The sequence below is a fragment of the Trematomus bernacchii genome, unplaced genomic scaffold (assembly GCF_902827165.1).
Source record: "Trematomus bernacchii unplaced genomic scaffold, fTreBer1.1, whole genome shotgun sequence".
NCBI lineage: Eukaryota > Metazoa > Chordata > Actinopteri > Perciformes > Nototheniidae > Trematomus > Trematomus bernacchii.
This window is the reverse complement of record NW_022987803.1, coordinates 9,805,953-9,823,924: the sequence shown is the minus strand read 5'-3', so window position 1 is coordinate 9,823,924 and position 17,972 is coordinate 9,805,953. Positions and strand designations below refer to the sequence as shown.

The following is a 17,972-nucleotide window of genomic DNA, read 5'->3' as shown; positions in this document are numbered from 1 at the left end:
TATTTTATTTATTTTTGTATTGGTTTTTCAGTTGAATTATACGCTCAGGGAAATCAACAGTTAAAAAGATACTGTTCAAATTATTATTTGTATTTAAAAGTGCTATAAATGGATGTTTTCAAAGTCAATGAATAATCATATTTAATAATCGTGATATAAATTATTGACCAAAATAATCGTGATTATGATTTTTGCCATAATCGCACAGCCCTAGCAGATTCCATGAACTTCCACCTAATGCTTTTCACAGTATTTCATCAAGAGCTAAAAAAGATTGAGAACAATGGAAATAGTTTCATCAGTATTTCAGCATGAGCAGAACAAGAGGAAAAGCCATTATTATTGGAAACCATCCTCCCCACAATTATAGGAATTCCAAGGTATACAGGAAACACATGACATTACTCAAAACATACTGACATCACCTTAGTCTTCTCTGATTTCACTGAGTTTATTCTACACAAAGCCAGTGAGATGCCTGAAACACAACATCAACTCTTTATCCTGCTCTCCAAATAATAAAATGACCAGTCCACTGAGGATAATCACTGTGATGTTGCCTGTGTCTCATGAAGGGGTTGACCACCCTTCTCCATGTACAGCACCATAATGAGTCATCTCTGTCTCATTAAAGATGCCGCATTCTTCTAAGTCTGCCTCATTTCTCGCTGCAGCAGTTTCAAATACATAACATATTTCTCAAACTAAGAAGGGTTTACTTTATTTATGTGCTTTGTAAATATTGCAGTAAGATGAGCATTCATGATGGTTTCTGATCTCTAAATTCAATGCTTCTTTCAGCAGGAGGTCTTTCAAGAATCTTAAAAATCACACATTTTGAATACAAATTTAAAAAGCTTTCCATTTGGGAATAAGGCAAAAAAAAGTGTTGGATTTGTGGTGGTATGTGTGTGCTTTGAGGGGAGTAAAGGGGGAGAAATAGAGAGTGGGATTTGTGTTATCGGGTGCAGTAATAAGGTTTATCAAAGCTTGAATCACAAGGCAGGGACAGCTCTTCACTGCTAGTCTTAACACAAAGTGTCACCTCGTTTCTCTGGAGAGCCATTGGAAGTACCTCCGTCTTTCATTCCCTCCATCTGCCACTCTTATTCTCCTCTTCCTGCTCAGTCTCCCAAACTCTCTCAGATGTTTTTCCCCCTTTCTCTTTTCTTTCCTTAGCTTGCATCTCTCGCTTCCTTCTTTTCTAGACTTTTTTTGCTTCCTCATGTGTCACTTCTGTTTACATGTTTTCCTCTCTTTTGTCTCTCTCTTTGTCACTCTTCCCTGCTCAGTCTGTGCGTGCAGACGTAAAAGACAGTCTCAGACAGGTTGTCCGCCGCGGCTTCACAAGGTTACCCGATACATGAGATGAGAAAAGAAGTGACAGGGTGACAATTCACTTGAACTTCTTAGATATGCCATGTGACATCTAGAAACGTTGTCATGGAAAGTCAAATTCAGGGCTTGTTGTGTATAGTTTTTGACTGAAGAAATAAACCTTACATAGACAACTGTCTTATGTTTTACTCATGTTTCCTGAAACCTAACCCTAATCGGGGCTGCAGTACATTTCTAGTACAGTAAGTGGCAAGTTCTTAAATATACCATGTGACATCTTGAATGTTGTCATGGAAGAACAATTCCAGGGCTTGTTTTATATCGTTTTTGACTGGAAAATAAAACTTACAAAGATTACTTTCTTAGGTTTTTACTCTTGTACCCCGAAATCTGACCCTAACCCTAATTTGTGTTGCAGAACATTCATAGTAATCAGCAAGTTGTTAGATATGCCCTGTAACATCTTGAACGTTGTCATGAAAAGGACAAATTCAATGCCTTACATAGACAACTCTCTTGTGTTTTTACTCTTGTATCTTGAATTGGAACCCTAACCCTAACCCTAATTGGGGCCGCAGTACACGTGTAGTTATTGGCCAGAAACATATACACATCTCCTTCTAATAAAAACAATTCTGATAGTGAAGAGAGACATCACCCATGATGCTCCGCATTTATTTGACATGCTGGCTCACCATCGAGCTTAAAGCCGCAAAGTTGCATGTTAGCGTTAGCCTCGTGTTGGGAGGCAGTGAAGCCCATTGTTCATGTTTGGCTGTGTCAGGCTAACCACACTGCTTTAACTCTTATTAGCAAAATAAGCTAATTTCTTCCTTTAGGGGTGTAGGAAGAGAGAATAGAAATGACATATCGTGAGAGGGTGAGAAGAGGCTTTTCAGATGTTGTCAAAGCATTGTGTGGTGGTGACACCGCAACCTTGAACAACAGACAACAATAGCTAAAAGCTGAACTAAGCTTTCTATGTTTAGGTCTGGAACTGCGGGCTTGTTTGTCTGCAAATGTAGTGCAAACATGCATTTGATGTGCTGGATGTCAGCACAGATTGAGTTCACTTCACCAGAGATAAAGTCTCCCCGGGACTAGCACTAGTGTTGGTTGCCCACATAGCCTCTGTGTGCAGTGAGCTAATGGGCTTGGCAGAATGACTGCTGTAGCATCTCCAGCTAAAGTCAGTGCTACAATAATCACAAGGCGTCCTGTCTCTAATCCTATCATTAAACTCATCTTATTCCCCTCCACATGCTTTTAAGTCTCTCGCCTCCCACAGTGATTAAGTACAGTATGATATCCTGATCTTAAAGGAGGTTGAAGGTCGTGGTGCGGTCACTGTAAGGTGACGGCGCTCCCTGCTCCACGGCCCATGGGGTCAGACTGGAGAGCGAGCTCGGGCTGCATGGGTGTGTCTAGGGGGGGAAGAGAATGGAAGATGGTAATGAAGGAGCTAATTGCTTCCAGTGGATTTTTGAAATCGAAGGCAGCATGCAAATGGAATATTGATGACTAAGGGGAAAATAAGGGAAAATGAGCCCGCTATATGATCGATTTGAAAGCCATGGATCTGTGCAGAACATGTCTCAACGGGCAATACATTTCCCCTGTTTTTTATGGATCCGTATACACTTACCAGGTTTAATATTGCTGAGGTGCACAACTATTGCATTATATCAATTTGCTTCCTCTCTCTCTATTATTCATAGCAACAATGGTTTATTGATAGTCTTTACAGCTTCACAGCCACTTTTAAATTACATCGTTATAATTAATACACAAACAGCATTGGAAAGCAAACATGCCTTTTACTTTATTATCAATATTTTATGCCATATAAAATATAGGCTAATTAGGGCTGCAACCACAACTATTTGCATTTAATACATTCTAAATTAATCGATAGATAATACAAAAAAAAGGTTAAGAATGTTCTAGTTTCTCAAGTCCAAGGTGATCTATCAAAGTTATTTTATTTGTGTCCAAAAAACAAATATATGAAGTTTAATATAACATGAAACGGAAATGTCAATTTAAATATCGTACATTGCGAGTCATCCAATAAACATTGAAGCTCCTTCTTTCTAAAATGTAAATGCAGTATTATAAGGTCAAGAATACTGATCAAATAGACCATGTTCATCATCATAGCATTAGCATTTGCCACAGCGAACTTAGAAACAAAGAAAAGCTTAGGACAATTTGAGTACAAAACAGTATGAATGTATAAATGAAAATGTTGACCAGACATTGCAGCAAGGTTCAAAGTTAAAGGATCTCGAAGATTGTCATAAATTGTTTACGAAATACTTTTTCCATGGAAAGGATAGGAGCATGAATATCCGTACGAAATGGAAATCGCCTTCCATAGTTCGACTGAATAATCGACTGGCATTGCCATCACTAGAGCTGTGCTGCTATCATATCATAAACCTTTGCACCGTCAAATCCCCAATTACACTGGTCAATAGGTCATTGCTCTTTAACTCTGGCTCCAGCATTTACCACACCAAGCATTGGTAATTAGCCGCTAATGGTCACATTTCGTTTTTTTTGTGTCTTTTAATAATAATGTCACCTGGAATCCCTGTGAAGGCCTTAAGCCTGTGTTGCAATCTGAGTAGCATATCCTCATATAAACAACCTAATTAGAGTATGCCAGGTAGATGAGGGAAGTTGCCATGACAATAACCTTTCTATCTTAGGTCAGGAGGGAGCAGACAGGATCATGTGTCTGGCGGAGATCTGAATGATCACCATGCTGCACACCTACAGAGAAAGCTTAGCAAACTAGACAGAGGATAAAGTCTTACAGAATCAGTTTTCAAAAGTGAAATGACTCCAAAGATGCAGAGAAAAGTCAAATAAGTATATCTCCTAAACCATCAGTCCTTCTCAAACAGGTACTATTTCACCCATCCAGTATTTAGGGCCCTCCCGGCAATATGTCAAAGAAGGCTACCCAGTGTCTAGGGTCGTAACTGTCTCAAGGACTCTCTCTGAGTAAGGGGCCCCAGAGGTTTTACCCCCATACACCAAATGTGCATTAAAGCCAATTGGAGTAGGCAGCTTGCATTTTATTATGTACATTGGTGAACATTGCATATTTATATTTAAATATCTACGAATAAATGAATGACTTTCCGCTTAATGTGTTCTTTGGTATTCACTGCACTATCATTTTGTTTTGACAACTTTGCAGGAGCAATATTATAGGGATAACAAATATCCAGGCTTCTTATGCAGTGAAAGCCTGTGCACATTCTTAGATTAGATGCATGAAATCGGTGAAGATGGAGTTTTTTTTTCTTCTATTCTGCTGCCTTTCTGTGTTGCGCTGTCTCAGTGGTAATAATGGGTTTCTATTTATTCCCCTGGCACATGGATGAGGGCTTTTCACAGGGCCTTTTGTTGCCTCCCATACTATTTCCCCTTGTCTCCGTGCTGCGCAGAGACATGAGTTTGACGCCGTGGGGATCATTTCTCCATGACCGGAATCAACACCCCATCATCCCGCAGCCCCTCTTCACTTCTCCTTTTGTTTCTCTCTCAATATTCCAATGTTCCTCCGCTCCTTCTGTATCTTTCTGCCAGCTCCACAACACTGCTCCCTCATGTTTACATATAGCCGGATCCGAAACAGCTAACTGAAGCTTTACAGCCTGCAGCCCCAATGCTTTTCTCTCTTTTGCTTTCTTATCTCTCTGCCTTTTTTCTTCTTCTTTCTGCTCTTGACTTTTCAGTGAGCAGACAAAATAAAATAAATACAAATGAATTATGCCAGGTAATGGCATAGTTACTGTTACCAAGTATCACAGCAGTGCTTGGTCCGGGCTTATTTTTCAGACGGTTTCAATTTCTGCCTTGAACACCGTGTTCTTAGAGGTCGGAACCTTCTAACCCTCCTCTTGAGTTGTTAAGACATTTCAAACCTAATGTATAACAATTGACATCAACTTCTTGACCTTGAGCGTGTCAAACCACCTTTTAAGAGGCATCATGAGAGGTGTCAATTATTCCATCACGGATCGCAAAGGAAACACTACTCCTGTGATTCACTTTCTTTCTTGTGTAGTCTTTTCTTTCCCCCAGCCCAGCAATTTTATTTTTGCCCTCGCAGTCGCCCATCCATCGCCTCGCTTTCTGTCTGGAGTTGTCTCACCTTACTACCGTGTCAGACCAAAAAAGATGCGCCCAGGAAGTCACTTTGCAACAGCGGTGTGATATAAAACTGTAAAAACCGGGCTAAGTTTGATTTATGCGCACCATTAGCGGGGAATAGTGTTCCATCATAAGTAGTCTGTCTGTCTAGGGGCTGTACGTGAAACCTAAATCCACGGTCATACAGATAGGACTTTATGATCTGAACTGAATGAGGGGATTATCATAGCTGTGATTATAGCGAGCTGTGCATTGTGTGTGTGTGTGTGAGTGTGTTTGCTTCTCTGCGGTATACAGTGGCTCTCATATTTACCGAGACTGCTTCATGATTGATGTGGGGCCCGGCACCGGTGTTTGGCTCGTTTCACGTTTTAAAAGGTCCAGAGTGTAGCAATTAGGGGGATTTATTGGCAGACATGGAATATAATATTCATTACTATGTTTTGTAATACTGTATAATCACCTGAAAGGAAGACTCTTGTTTTTTTTTAAGATTAAAATTAACCCATAATATCTTCATAGGTCCTCTTTCACGGAGTTTGCCATGTTGCACCACCATGTTTCTACAGTCCCCAAAGGTTCACAATCGCAATACAGACTAGTGCAATATCTAAATCGCAAGGCATATTTATGTGAAATATAAGTTTGAATTAAGTATTGTGTTGTTTAAGAGAAGTACCATGCTAAAAACGTGTTCTACAAAGTAACTGAGAAAGGATTGTGTGGTACATATCCTCTTAAAAAAATCACACCCTATCTTTTCAACATATTTTTCAACGACAGAATGAATCACTTTAAAAAATATTTCATTCGTTATAGTATTGGCATCATTTCTCAAAGGCTTTTAAAGGTCACCTAGTATACAAAATCCACTTTTTCATGTCTTTTAGAAACATGTGTCCCCTCTGTGTAAAGAGATTCTGAAAGTTCCAGGAAAAAAAGGTTTGCTCTCTTTCTCTCCTGATCCATTATTCCATATTAAAACCTGTCTGAAAATGAGCTGATCAGATTTTGGCCACTTTTTTTGGCTTGTGTAACCATTAGCCAATCACTAACCAAGGTAACACCCTCCACCTTATCACCTGAATCTCTTCCTAGAGCACCATTGTGTTCTTTTTAACCAAATATCTCTCAGAGGGGCGTGGGGAGTGGCTCCTTATGTTCATCTAAAGTAACAGACAGAGAATCAGCACTTTTGAAACAGGGCTGAAACAGAGGGGTTTATGGGATGCTGCAATGATCTGTTTGATGTTTGGAGCCAAACACTTCAGAGACATGTTTTGTATATATCTGAGACCTATAATATATTGATGAAAAACAGTAGGGAACCGTTAAAGCTTTTTTTTACGTAACCTGAAGGCCACCATAGTATTCTCTATGAGCTTGGAAAGGGAAGGGTTTTCAGTTGATTGCAATTTGCGGTCTCACCACAAGATTGCAATATATATTGCACATTTGAAGTAAATGTGATAAAGATTGTCATAATTGACTGTTTGGGGGTATTAGTATGCTGCATTTGACTCGTGACATTTTTTTTGCGTAAACATAGCAAGTACAGCAAGCTTAGTTGGTGAATGCTAGTGCTGAAACAAAGGGCTTACTTCTGATCGTCATTCAAAAGTATTCGACTCCTAAAAGTAACATTTCATTTCTACCCTTGTCGTTTCAGCGAGGGAGGAGAACGTGGCCACCTTCCGCGGCTCGGAGTACTTCTGCTACGACCTGTCCCAGAACCCCATCCAGAGCAGCAGCGACGAGATCACGTTGTCCTTCAAGACCTGGCAACGCAACGGCCTGCTCCTCCACACGGGGAAATCCGCAGACTATGTCAACCTGGCGCTAAAAGATGGCGCCGTCTCCCTCGTCATCAATCTGGGCTCCGGGGCCTTTGAGGCCATCGTGGAGCCGGTCAACGGAAAATTCAATGACAACGGCTGGCACGACATCAAAGTGACACGCAACCTGAGACAGGTAATCCGGGGTAACAGTGATGGACGGAGGTTGGAGACAGGTGGATTCTTTTTTTCCCCGCTTTAGATCACCTGCTTCCAGGAGCTTTAAGAGAGAGCTGGCGTTTAAGAATGTCACCTTCTTCTGATTGGTTGCCATTCCATTGCCACAGTTCAGATACATTATTGAGATAGATGTGTCATTATACTTTTGGTTTTTACAATTACATTCTATTTAATTTAATTCCATTGATCAACTTCTTCTCCACAAATGAACAGTTTGAAAACAGGGCAAAGCAGTTGTTCCGCATGTGATTGATAGCTTAGTCGAGGTTCCATTATTCTAGGTGTTTTCTCCTCGCCTGTTTATCGGCTTATTGAACGTGAGTTCCCTCTGTCCTATAATTAAAGTTATCTGATGATTCTATTTTGCTTCACTCTCCCTTAAGCTGACACTTCCATCAGGCGCTGTCGCTATCTTTTCTGCTTTCAGAAACTGTTCTTATGCTTGTGGAGAATATAGACTCTCACTTTAAAGCCTTCAGAGAGTGTTTGCCTTTGAGCCGTCCATTAATGAAGTATTTATAGCTCGGATGAAGCTTTTTAAAGATGGAAATACATTTCCAGCAAAGATGTACATCTGTCGTACATGAACGGAATCTGTTACTTGACAGATATTGTTTACTGAGTGTGATTTTAAAATGAGCTTGTACTGCAGTCGGGTGAAGAAATCAGTACTAGAAAGTAGAAAGAGAGGATAATGAGAGCCAGGGCTGTATGGAGGTCTGGACGTGTCTCGGTTCCGACCTTTAGTTTGTTTGCAAGGTGAGACAACATTTAGCGTTGCTCTCAGAGCAGCACAACAAGTAAGTGCTGATTTTCCTGACCCTCCCTGACAGTAGGCTTTTGCCTCTCAGGTTAGTAAATAGGTAGCTGCACATTCCAACAGGATAACACACACTTTTTAGAAGCTAAGAAGCAAAGGGCTGCTTTCTCTCTCTTTCCCTCTACCGATCTGTCTCTCTCTATCTTTGTTAGACTAAGGGTGAATAAAACACTACAAGTTTTGTCGGGGTTTAAGCCATCCTACACACATTTTTACCTTCACATCTTTCCGAACCCCTCTACATTTTCTTCCCGCAGGACTCTGGTGTAGAAAATGTGGCTAGGATGGCAAGCTGGCACTTTATTACAGCAAATCTCTGACAAGCCATGTAGTGTTTTTTCACCGAAACACTAACTCATCCATGATAAAAGTCATTTTTTTACTACTAACAAATATCTAACCAACTAATGTACTAACTAACATCCTAATTCTTCATCATTGCTTTTGGTTTTAGTTTTCTGTCCATCCTTATTAACAACCTTTTTTGTTCACTATTCTTTTGATTTCCTTTCTTCCCCTTTTTCTGGAAAGCAATCAGGCATTGGACACGCTATGGTAAACAAACTACATTGTCTGGTAGATATCATTCTTATTGTCTTTTTTTTGGGTTTGCCGTGTGTCCCCTCCCCCTCTCTTCTTTTATTCGTTCTCTTTGAGTTTCATCCTAGACACTCTTATCAAAAAATGAGGAGATGGGTTTGTATTACCAGGCAATTCTTTCTTCGCTTCTTCTCAATTTCCTCCCTGACCTGCCAACAGCCTTCTTCTTTACCCCACAATCCCCCATTATGTTTTTTTTCACTTTGGCTTTTACTTTTTTTTCTCTGTTTCTTCCACATTACTGCAGATTTCCAACAAGTAAAACAAAATTGAATTTCTTTGCCTTAGTCAAGGCGACTAACTTTTTATCAAATTTTTTTTGCACAAAAAGTCCCCATTTTTTGTGAGGACTGTCGTCCAGAACTGACAGAAGCTTGCCACAATCCCAATGATGGGACCTCGACACCGAGCCCTAAAAGAGACCAAAAAATGGCAACCCTTTACCTTCATTGCGGGAGCTCTGACAGTTGTTTCCAACTCACTATGGCGCATGGCATGCCCACAATTCATTTACCCTTCACCTCCCAAATTCATTTAACCTCAACCCTGTCATCCAAATAACCACTAACACTCTAATTCACTCACCTTCCACCTATCACTCAACCCCCCCCACATCCCCTGTGTGTGTTTTGTAGCATGCTAGTGAAAGTGGTGTTGTTGTGTTGTAGCTAACCTTGATCCCCCGTTACCCCTGGGTCCATACTCATAACATTTCTAAGAATAAGCATACTGATCTAGGATTATTGGTCTGCTCCTGTGACATTGAAAACACAGCCATGACACCTGAGCTAAACCTGATCCCAGATCAGCGTCAGCTATTCTGAGAGTGTGTTTGAATATGGGCTCTGGTCTTGATTGCGCATGAGTCTCGGAGTCTGTGTGGCCTGCCCCCAGCTTTGCCTGGCACCATTGATCCACTTACTCCCTTACATGTCCAATTAAATGTGGTTAATTTGCCTTCTAACGGTGATGACCTTGGTTTGCACATTGATGGTGTGAAAAGCCTCCCTTCGTTTGCATGTGCGTGGATATATAGATGTAGATGTTTGCGAGAGATTGGCGAAAGTGAGACGGATGGTGTGAGAGTGAAAGTGTGTACGTATGAGTGTGTGCCCACCTATGTGTGTACAGTATACATGTGTGTCTGCATTTAGCAGATAAACCCCGAAACCTAAGACAAGTGTAGTCAATTTGTCCTTGGTTTGAACATTGTACTAACCCTCCCCCCAACCTAAAGTTTCCGAACCAAACCTACAATCCATTCTCTTACCCCCATCAAAGATAAAGAAAATATGCCTGGGCCATATTTTCTTTATCTGTCCTGTGAATCCTATGACAAAAATTCCATTAACAAAATCCAAACACTGTCTGGTCCAAAACAATCGCTGAAAGGTACCAAAGGATTCCGTAAAAAAACTAAAAAACAGTTCAATGAGAAAGCAACCAACAGTGTGGGACCTAAAGAAACTATTTCGAATGCAGACCAAGGAAGGTGGTTTGTTTTATACACATCACAAGATCGAATACCAGAGTGTAATGGCATGGCTTTGGCTATGTGTTGCCCCTCAACAGGTGACTATCTCCGTGGATGGCATCCTCACAACCACTGGCTACACCCAGGAAGACTACACCATGCTGGGCTCCGATGATTTCTTCTACGTGGGGGGGAGCCCCAGCACTGCGGATCTGCCCGGATCTCCTGTTAGCAACAACTTCATGGGCTGCCTCAAAGAGGTAGGAGAGACGCGTTTCATTACATGACTAGTATACACTGTGGGTTGTCGCATTGCATTATTATACCTGCATTTTTCAAACTGTTGTCATGCATACATGTGCCGCCACCCACATACATTTTCTTAGTATTCACTCAGCAAGTGCAGCTGTTTGTGATACGGCATAACAAAAAATGATCAGCACACTTTTCCTGAAAAAGAAGGCAATTGAGAGTAAAATAAAATTGCATTATCAATTAAAGCTGCTGAGTTGGCAGCGGAAGTATCCGACTTTCAATATTCCCCCGCTTAATCTAATTCATAACACTTACTGCACTTTGCGTGTGAAGAAAATATCCCAAAATTGCTTCTGTCACATGTAATTTGCAGCATAAGGCTTGAGTGTGCCGCTGAAACGCCTCCCGATGGGCCGCATTCTGGAAGAAATATTTGCTTATGATGAAATAGGAATAAGCGTTGTTGTTTCGGGACATTTATAATGCATTCGCTGGCCCTTCGAGCTTGTCAGTAGAGCCAGAAAAAGTATTAAGTACCCCGTTATTTACTATTTTGCTCGCCATTACTTATTCTGCAGCAAGTCAGGGTAATAAAGGGAGAACGGATGGCCCTTTGGTGCTGTAAAACAACTTACATGTATTCCTGCAGTTTAGCAGCAGGCTCAGAAATGGCATTAGGTTTTTCCCAAACTGGGGGCAGGTGTGTGTCTTAGTGTAGTAGCTGCAGTATGGACAAGAGGAAAGAACACATCATTTTGTCACCATAAGAGATTCTACCTTGGTGTTTTAAAATCCTTTTGGAGAGTATTGTGGTCCTCAGTACCTACCTGCAGTTTGTTTTCACATCAGTTTTATCTTGAAAGCTGTGTTGCAGTGTTAACAGGAAGGTCAGTTCTGTTGTTATTAATGTGCCTTAGATGATTGGAACACTGCCAGAAAATAATACGCATCATATAACATGTTGAAATCTAACTCTGTGGACACTAATTGATTGTGCGTGTTTTATCCTGTGAAGGAACTGATAGACGTGTCTAGCTTTGCTCAGATATCAACCAATGAATTACTTGTATTTCAATCGACAAAACAATCTCATTATACACATTAATAAGTGACTTCCGTGTTAAAAACTAAAGATCCACAGTAATGACCACAATGATAAACTGTGTCCCCAATACCAGTTTACTTTTTAAAGCGTGTTTTATTAGTTCTTTAATGTCAAATAGTATCGTCCATGTTTCATGCTGTCTGGACAAAAAGACACATGAATGCAATGATTGCTAGTTACATTTTTCAGTAGTGGTTCGGCAAAAAAACCAAACTTGTTTTCGACAAATTCAAAAACTACCTTAACACAACATAAAACTTTATTATGGATTTAAGGAAATTGTGTCCAATTCTGATGTTTACATACAGTACAGCTTTACTAATGTGATTCTTCATATGCGCATACAAATACATCTATGGAAACATATTAGTATATATTAGTAACGTATATATATTAGTCATTCTACTAATTTCCATTTCTAACACTATGAATAAGTTTCAATTCAATTTCACAATCCAAATCATTTTGTATAACCTGATGATTTCAACCCAGGCAATCACAGACATTGGTATCTGAGGTATCTCAACAATAACAATATGCCTACATTTTCTCAAACCTGCCTTTCTTCATCCCTCTGGCTGTTTTTCTCCTTCCATCACAACCTTCTCAATTTTGTCAAAAGCCAGTAAGTCTTTTGATGTGCCGCCATGCTCAGATGAGCACCTTCAAACATGCATTTCATTTCCATCGGACCACTATATACACTCTCTTACTTCCTCTTGCTTTGAGGGTACGCACACACACAGAAGCACACAAGCAAGCCTGTTAGAGAAAGTCACCTTGTCTGCATTGTTTTATGTTACCACTGCTGTTCCTCCAGTCATTACCAGATTGGCTAATGCATCTCTAGACCACGCTCAAACTGCTCCGACACTTTCTCTCACACACACAAATACAGTGCATACATTAGAAGCACCGACCCAGCCATGCCTTTACTGTTGCTTGCGGCTGTGTGAATAAATAGATATGCACAACCAGAGCTTTGACTTCTTTCAAATGTACCTGTCATCATTAACATCTTAGTGTTTCTTAGGCTAGGTTTTCTTTCAGTCTGTGGTTGCCAGTAAACACACCACAAGCACAAAGAGTCTCATTAACATATCCGTATTGTTCATTTATGTCAAGCTATTCATGTTTTCTTTTTGCAATGTGAAAAGATGTGTTTGTACTCAGTTCTCGACTGCAACAGAATTATTGAAGCTTTTCGCCGGAGCTAGTAGTTGCATCAGAGTAATGATTAAATATGAATGTGTGAACACAGAGTTATAAGAACTGTACACATACTGTATTTGCCAGGCCTACTTGTTTGTTTTTGACTCTCTACCTGGTGGTGTAGTCCATACCAAGTAGCAGGGGGAAGAAAGTAGTTTGAACACATTCATCTTCTGAATTTGTATGCACATAGTGATGTGGTAAATTCCACTAGAACCAATCCCTGCCTGAGCCTCCTCACCCATCCACCAATGGCACTTCCAATTGAATTATAAGGAGAAAATATCATATGTATTGTACAGCTTTTGTACACACTTCCTGTTAGGCAAGGCAAGTTTATTTATATAGCAGCTTTCAGCACACGGCAATTCAAAGTGCTTTACAAAAATTAATTAAAAGACATTTACGAAGAAATACATTACATTACATGTCACTTGTTAGACGCTTTTATCCAAAGCGACTTTCACACTCAATACTGTGGGCAATCCCCACAGGAGCAATTTGGGGTGAAGTGTCTTGCCCAGGGACACAAGGACATGCTGACTGCAGTGGGGTTTGAACCTGTGACCCCCTGATCCAAACACCAACGCACAACCCACTGCACCACACGCCTCCCTAAATACAGCAGACACACATTATAAAATGGCATTTAAAAACAGGCATTAAAAAGCAAAGATAATAAAATAAACACAACAGGTATAGAATACATGAATAAAAGCCATACTGCAGCTCAATCAAAAGCAGCGGACAAAATATGAGTTTTCAGTCTGGATTTGAAAGTAGTAAGAGTTGACCAAATGAGTGCTAATGTAAGACCATCACTAACTGTACGCTAACCAATAGATAATGCTTTGAATTCATGAAAGCAAGGGTTAGGGTTAGCCAAAATCTCAAGCCCTTTTGCCTTGTACATTATCTTCCTGTCTACACCATGGTAACTACAGTTAGTAAAGTAGTTCAGGGTATCTAACAACAGCCTCTACAGACAGCCCACATTTCAGTTCATCTGATTGGACTAGGGGGAAAAACGTTGGGTTCTTTTCCACTCTGAGTTTATTTTTTTTACAACTGGAGGTGTTCAGGGCCATCCAGCAAAAACTGAAGAGTCTCAGCAATGCAAAAGCAACTAGCATGAGGTTTCACACATATTTACAAAAAGGGTGTTAAAAAAATCTGTCTGATCGTAACAACCCTTTCCTCATCCAACAGTACAGTAGTCTTTTGAAAGATGTCTCATGTTAAAATATTTATAAGTGCAGCTTTAAGGAGGCTAATACATCAATGCAGGCATATTTCATCACAGGCCACATTGCAGAGGCATTGGTATCCTCCATTTGTTTCCATTATTATCCCAAGAAGCGTGACTCAACATGAGCTGGCCCTTGAGAGGGAGCGTTTGGTGGACAGAACCTTCTAGGTGATTCACCATGTGGTATCGGGTAGTGGTAGTATTGTGCGATCCTCAACTGTTCATCATCCGTTGCTCCATTAAGCAGGCATGATGCCAGCTGCTACCCAGGAGTAAGCAAACTGCTCACGACCGGCTGTTTCATCCTTCTATTCATTCACAATAAAACCCAACTCTTTCATCGACAAGCAGTCCCTATGCATCATCCTTTTGTCTCTCTCGCTCTTTCTTGTTCTCCTACACCATATTTATTCTTTCCTGCCCCCTCCACCTCTTCCTTTAGATCCAATATCCCCCAGATAATGAGGGAATGATTCAGTGGTGTTTGGCCCATTGCTCAGATCCGAGTGCGTCAGTATTTCTGTCTGACGCTGAGTAACGCCTGGCCAGGGTGCTTCAAACGCTACAGAAGAAAGAATGTCGGTGAATATTGGATTCTATATTTAAAAGAAAAACACACTTAAAGCTGATGAATAAACCGATGCAGGCATGTGTTGCAACAACGAGCGGCTTTCTTTTCTCTTCTGTCCGACCAACAAAAGAGCCGCTGCCATCACAAGCCCTCTCTCGTTCAGCCTCCACTGCACTCATCTGCCGCCGTAGGCTTTATGGGATGTCATCCATACACAACACACACACACGTCCCGCCTCTGCGCGTGTTTGTGGGCCGCAGCGCGTCACGTGACTCAATGGCCATTGGGGCTCACTCTCCGGTCAGCCTGATGTTTGCAGTGCCTTATGCAACTCCCCCTCCTCCCCTCCCCCGCCTCCTTCTCTCACGCCATCCAGCCCCTCCTTCCGGTGTCACAGGGCACCCGTGGCGGCACTGGAGCTGGCAACTTGTGTCAGACTGCGGGGGCAGCTGGGGCATGCACCGGCATGTCTGCAGACGGAGGAGGAGCCGGAGAGAGGAACTGATGAGTAATATCAGAGAAGTATGTCAGGGTAGAAGGTGGAGTGTTGAAGAAATGAAAGGCCAGGACAATGAGGTGGATGTCAGCAGGTGGGAGACACAAGCAGAACATACCGATATTGACGGAGATCGAGAGAATGATGAGTAAGTGAGAGGAAGAGGAGCGAGGGCAAGAGACCAATATTTGGCATTTGAGGGGAACATCGTCGTCATCAGTTTTGTGTTAGTCACCGCAGTATGTTCAGGCAACGCTTGTTTTCCTCTCCAATACTTATGCAAATGTCATCCTGTCCTTTTTAATTATTTCTTTAATATCCCCTTAGAGGGCCAAACAGTGATGGATGAGTACCATCTTCAGATTTCTATGGAATTATTTCACCTTTCACCCTTGTACAGTCTCAACTAAGTTTCATCCTGCACTTATTTATATCCGGAACTCTTGGTTACTTTAAACCCGGTGTTATAATATTACAACAATAAATGTGCTGAAAAGATATTTTTAAATTGTGGAGTCAGTATCCCAGGGAGCACAATACACCTATGATAACTGATAGCATTTGAGAAGAATGGTTTTTATTGTTGACAAAATCTCTTTTTCGAAAGTCATGCTCTTTTGAAAGAGTGCAGCTAACAAAACGTGATAACTATTCCCTTTTTTTAAAACATTTTGTATCTGTTGTGTAACCTTTACTTATCACAGATGAAATGTAATTGCAGGAAATAAGTTTTAATTTCCTTGCTTCAGACTGAATGGCGACCTCATAGCAGGCACCCTCTTTTTTATATATACTATGCAGCTTATTGAATGATCTAACACACACTTTTCTCCAGGAAGTTGAACAGATACTGTTTTAAGGCTTAGACCCTCCCACACAACGTTGACTTTATGATATATTTTACTGCACCTACCAGAAACTCATGGATTTTTGCAGCAACGCTGGCTTGCTCTCAATGAGTAGCATTTCCCTGTGATGTAAAAAAAGACAAGTTGGCTACATTTCTTTCCTTTAAAGGAAACGTTTTTTACTGTAGGAAATAATAATGTTTTGCATTCTTCAAGAGTTAGATGAGAAAATATAACTTTCTCGAATGAAGCTACAACCAGGAAATGGTTAGCTTAGCTTATATTTTAGCTTTTGCAGACCATTTACATGCACACAAACCTACGTGACACACTTCTAGATAGGGAAAGTCCCAACATATTATAATGGGGCCCCTTTAATGTTACAGGCACCCTATTGTACAGCATAGCTCAGTATTATGCAAACAGATGTCGTTTGTTATACATGCAGTATTGATGCTCAAAAGTCCCATAACAAAGTCAGTCTGATAAGATAAAAGCATTCGAGAGATCAGTACTTGTTTAAAGATTACAATTAAATCCACATTTTTGGTGTAAACTCTGGCCCCGACTGAGCTGATTTGGATTTAGTATTGTTATAAACCATAGGAGGGATGACGTTTTATGAACTTAAATAGGACATCTAGTCAGGTTCATATTTTTAATATATGCCTCTACTGTGACATGTTAACATGCTTTAATGTTGGGAAGTGATATTGGGATGTCAGCCTTTGCAGACCATTTACATGCACCAAAACTATAACCCTCAACAGGAAAGGGAAAACGCCAAAAAGCACAATAGGGCCCCTTTCAAGACTATCTCTGTTTTAAAGGGGATAAGGAGTGTTGTGTATTTTACAGAAAAATATATGTATGGTCTAAGAAAAGGAGAACATTAAGTAATTGATTTCAGAATAAAACTCACCCTTAAGTTTGAAATGCATGGATCTGAAGTTGTGAATTGTATATTAGACTTTGGTGCAAATGATGCCTTGTTAAGCTTTCCATTTCAGTCTGGAACGTATTTGTTTGAGAAAATATGGCTATTTATATATTGTATGGATATATTTATTTACTTACTTATTTCTCATTCCCTGCAATGTGTTCATCTTAACTTGTAGAATGAAACAGAAGGAAGTGACGCATTCTCTCCCCAGCTGGAACCCTATCAGACACATACTGTAGCTGTGATGGCGGTGAAGGTGGTGCTGTAGCAATAGAGCTCGAGGTTGGTGTTTGGAGCAGAGCTGCAGCAGCATTCGCAGGAAGGGTTGGAGAAAGTTCATGTGACAGATTGAATGGAACGCCTCATTGTGTGTGACAGGGTATGTGTCGCAGTGAATGGTGTCTCAAGGGGCCCGGCTGAAGCAGACTGCCTGAGAGAGGTTTGCAGCATTCTTTTTTGCCGCATAAAGGTACATTTCACCCAAATCACAAAATATACTAGCAACCAACATTTTGAATATCCCCCACTGAAACTGTTGCTACCAAATATGGAACTTGCTTAAAACTTTATTTTTTACTTTTTTAATAAGCCAGTAAAGACTTCAAACCCAAACATTTTTTTTAATTATTTAAATCTTTAGCTTAATAGAACTACTTAAATAAATAGTGATAAGATATACTGATATTTAGATGGACTAAATGTGGAATATGTTCAAGCCCAAACTTGCATCCAAATCATACCATACATTTCCATGTCAATATTTATGAAACAAAATATCCAAATGATATGAAAACATGAAGTGCATGCTGGGCAAAACCTTGATTGATATTTGTGCACTCAAAGCACAAGCTGAGACGGTTGAAACACAACGAATA

General features: G+C 40.5%; 1 protein-coding gene across 2 annotated transcripts in view; it reads left to right on the top strand.

The window, feature by feature from the left end:
• LOC117498559 (neurexin-3b-like) overlaps nucleotides 1-17,972 on the top strand; it is a 314,909-nt gene that overhangs the window by 69,323 nt on the left and 227,614 nt on the right. The window contains exons 5-7 of one of the 2 annotated variants that reach the window (XM_034150741.1): nucleotides 7,178-7,479; nucleotides 8,875-8,919; nucleotides 10,516-10,677. In XM_034150741.1, the coding sequence (XP_034006632.1) occupies nucleotides 7,178-7,479; nucleotides 8,875-8,919; nucleotides 10,516-10,677 (509 nt within the window). The remainder of the gene's footprint in view (nucleotides 1-7,177; nucleotides 7,480-8,874; nucleotides 8,920-10,515; nucleotides 10,678-17,972) is intronic. The other variant, XM_034150742.1, reaches the window with a different exon arrangement.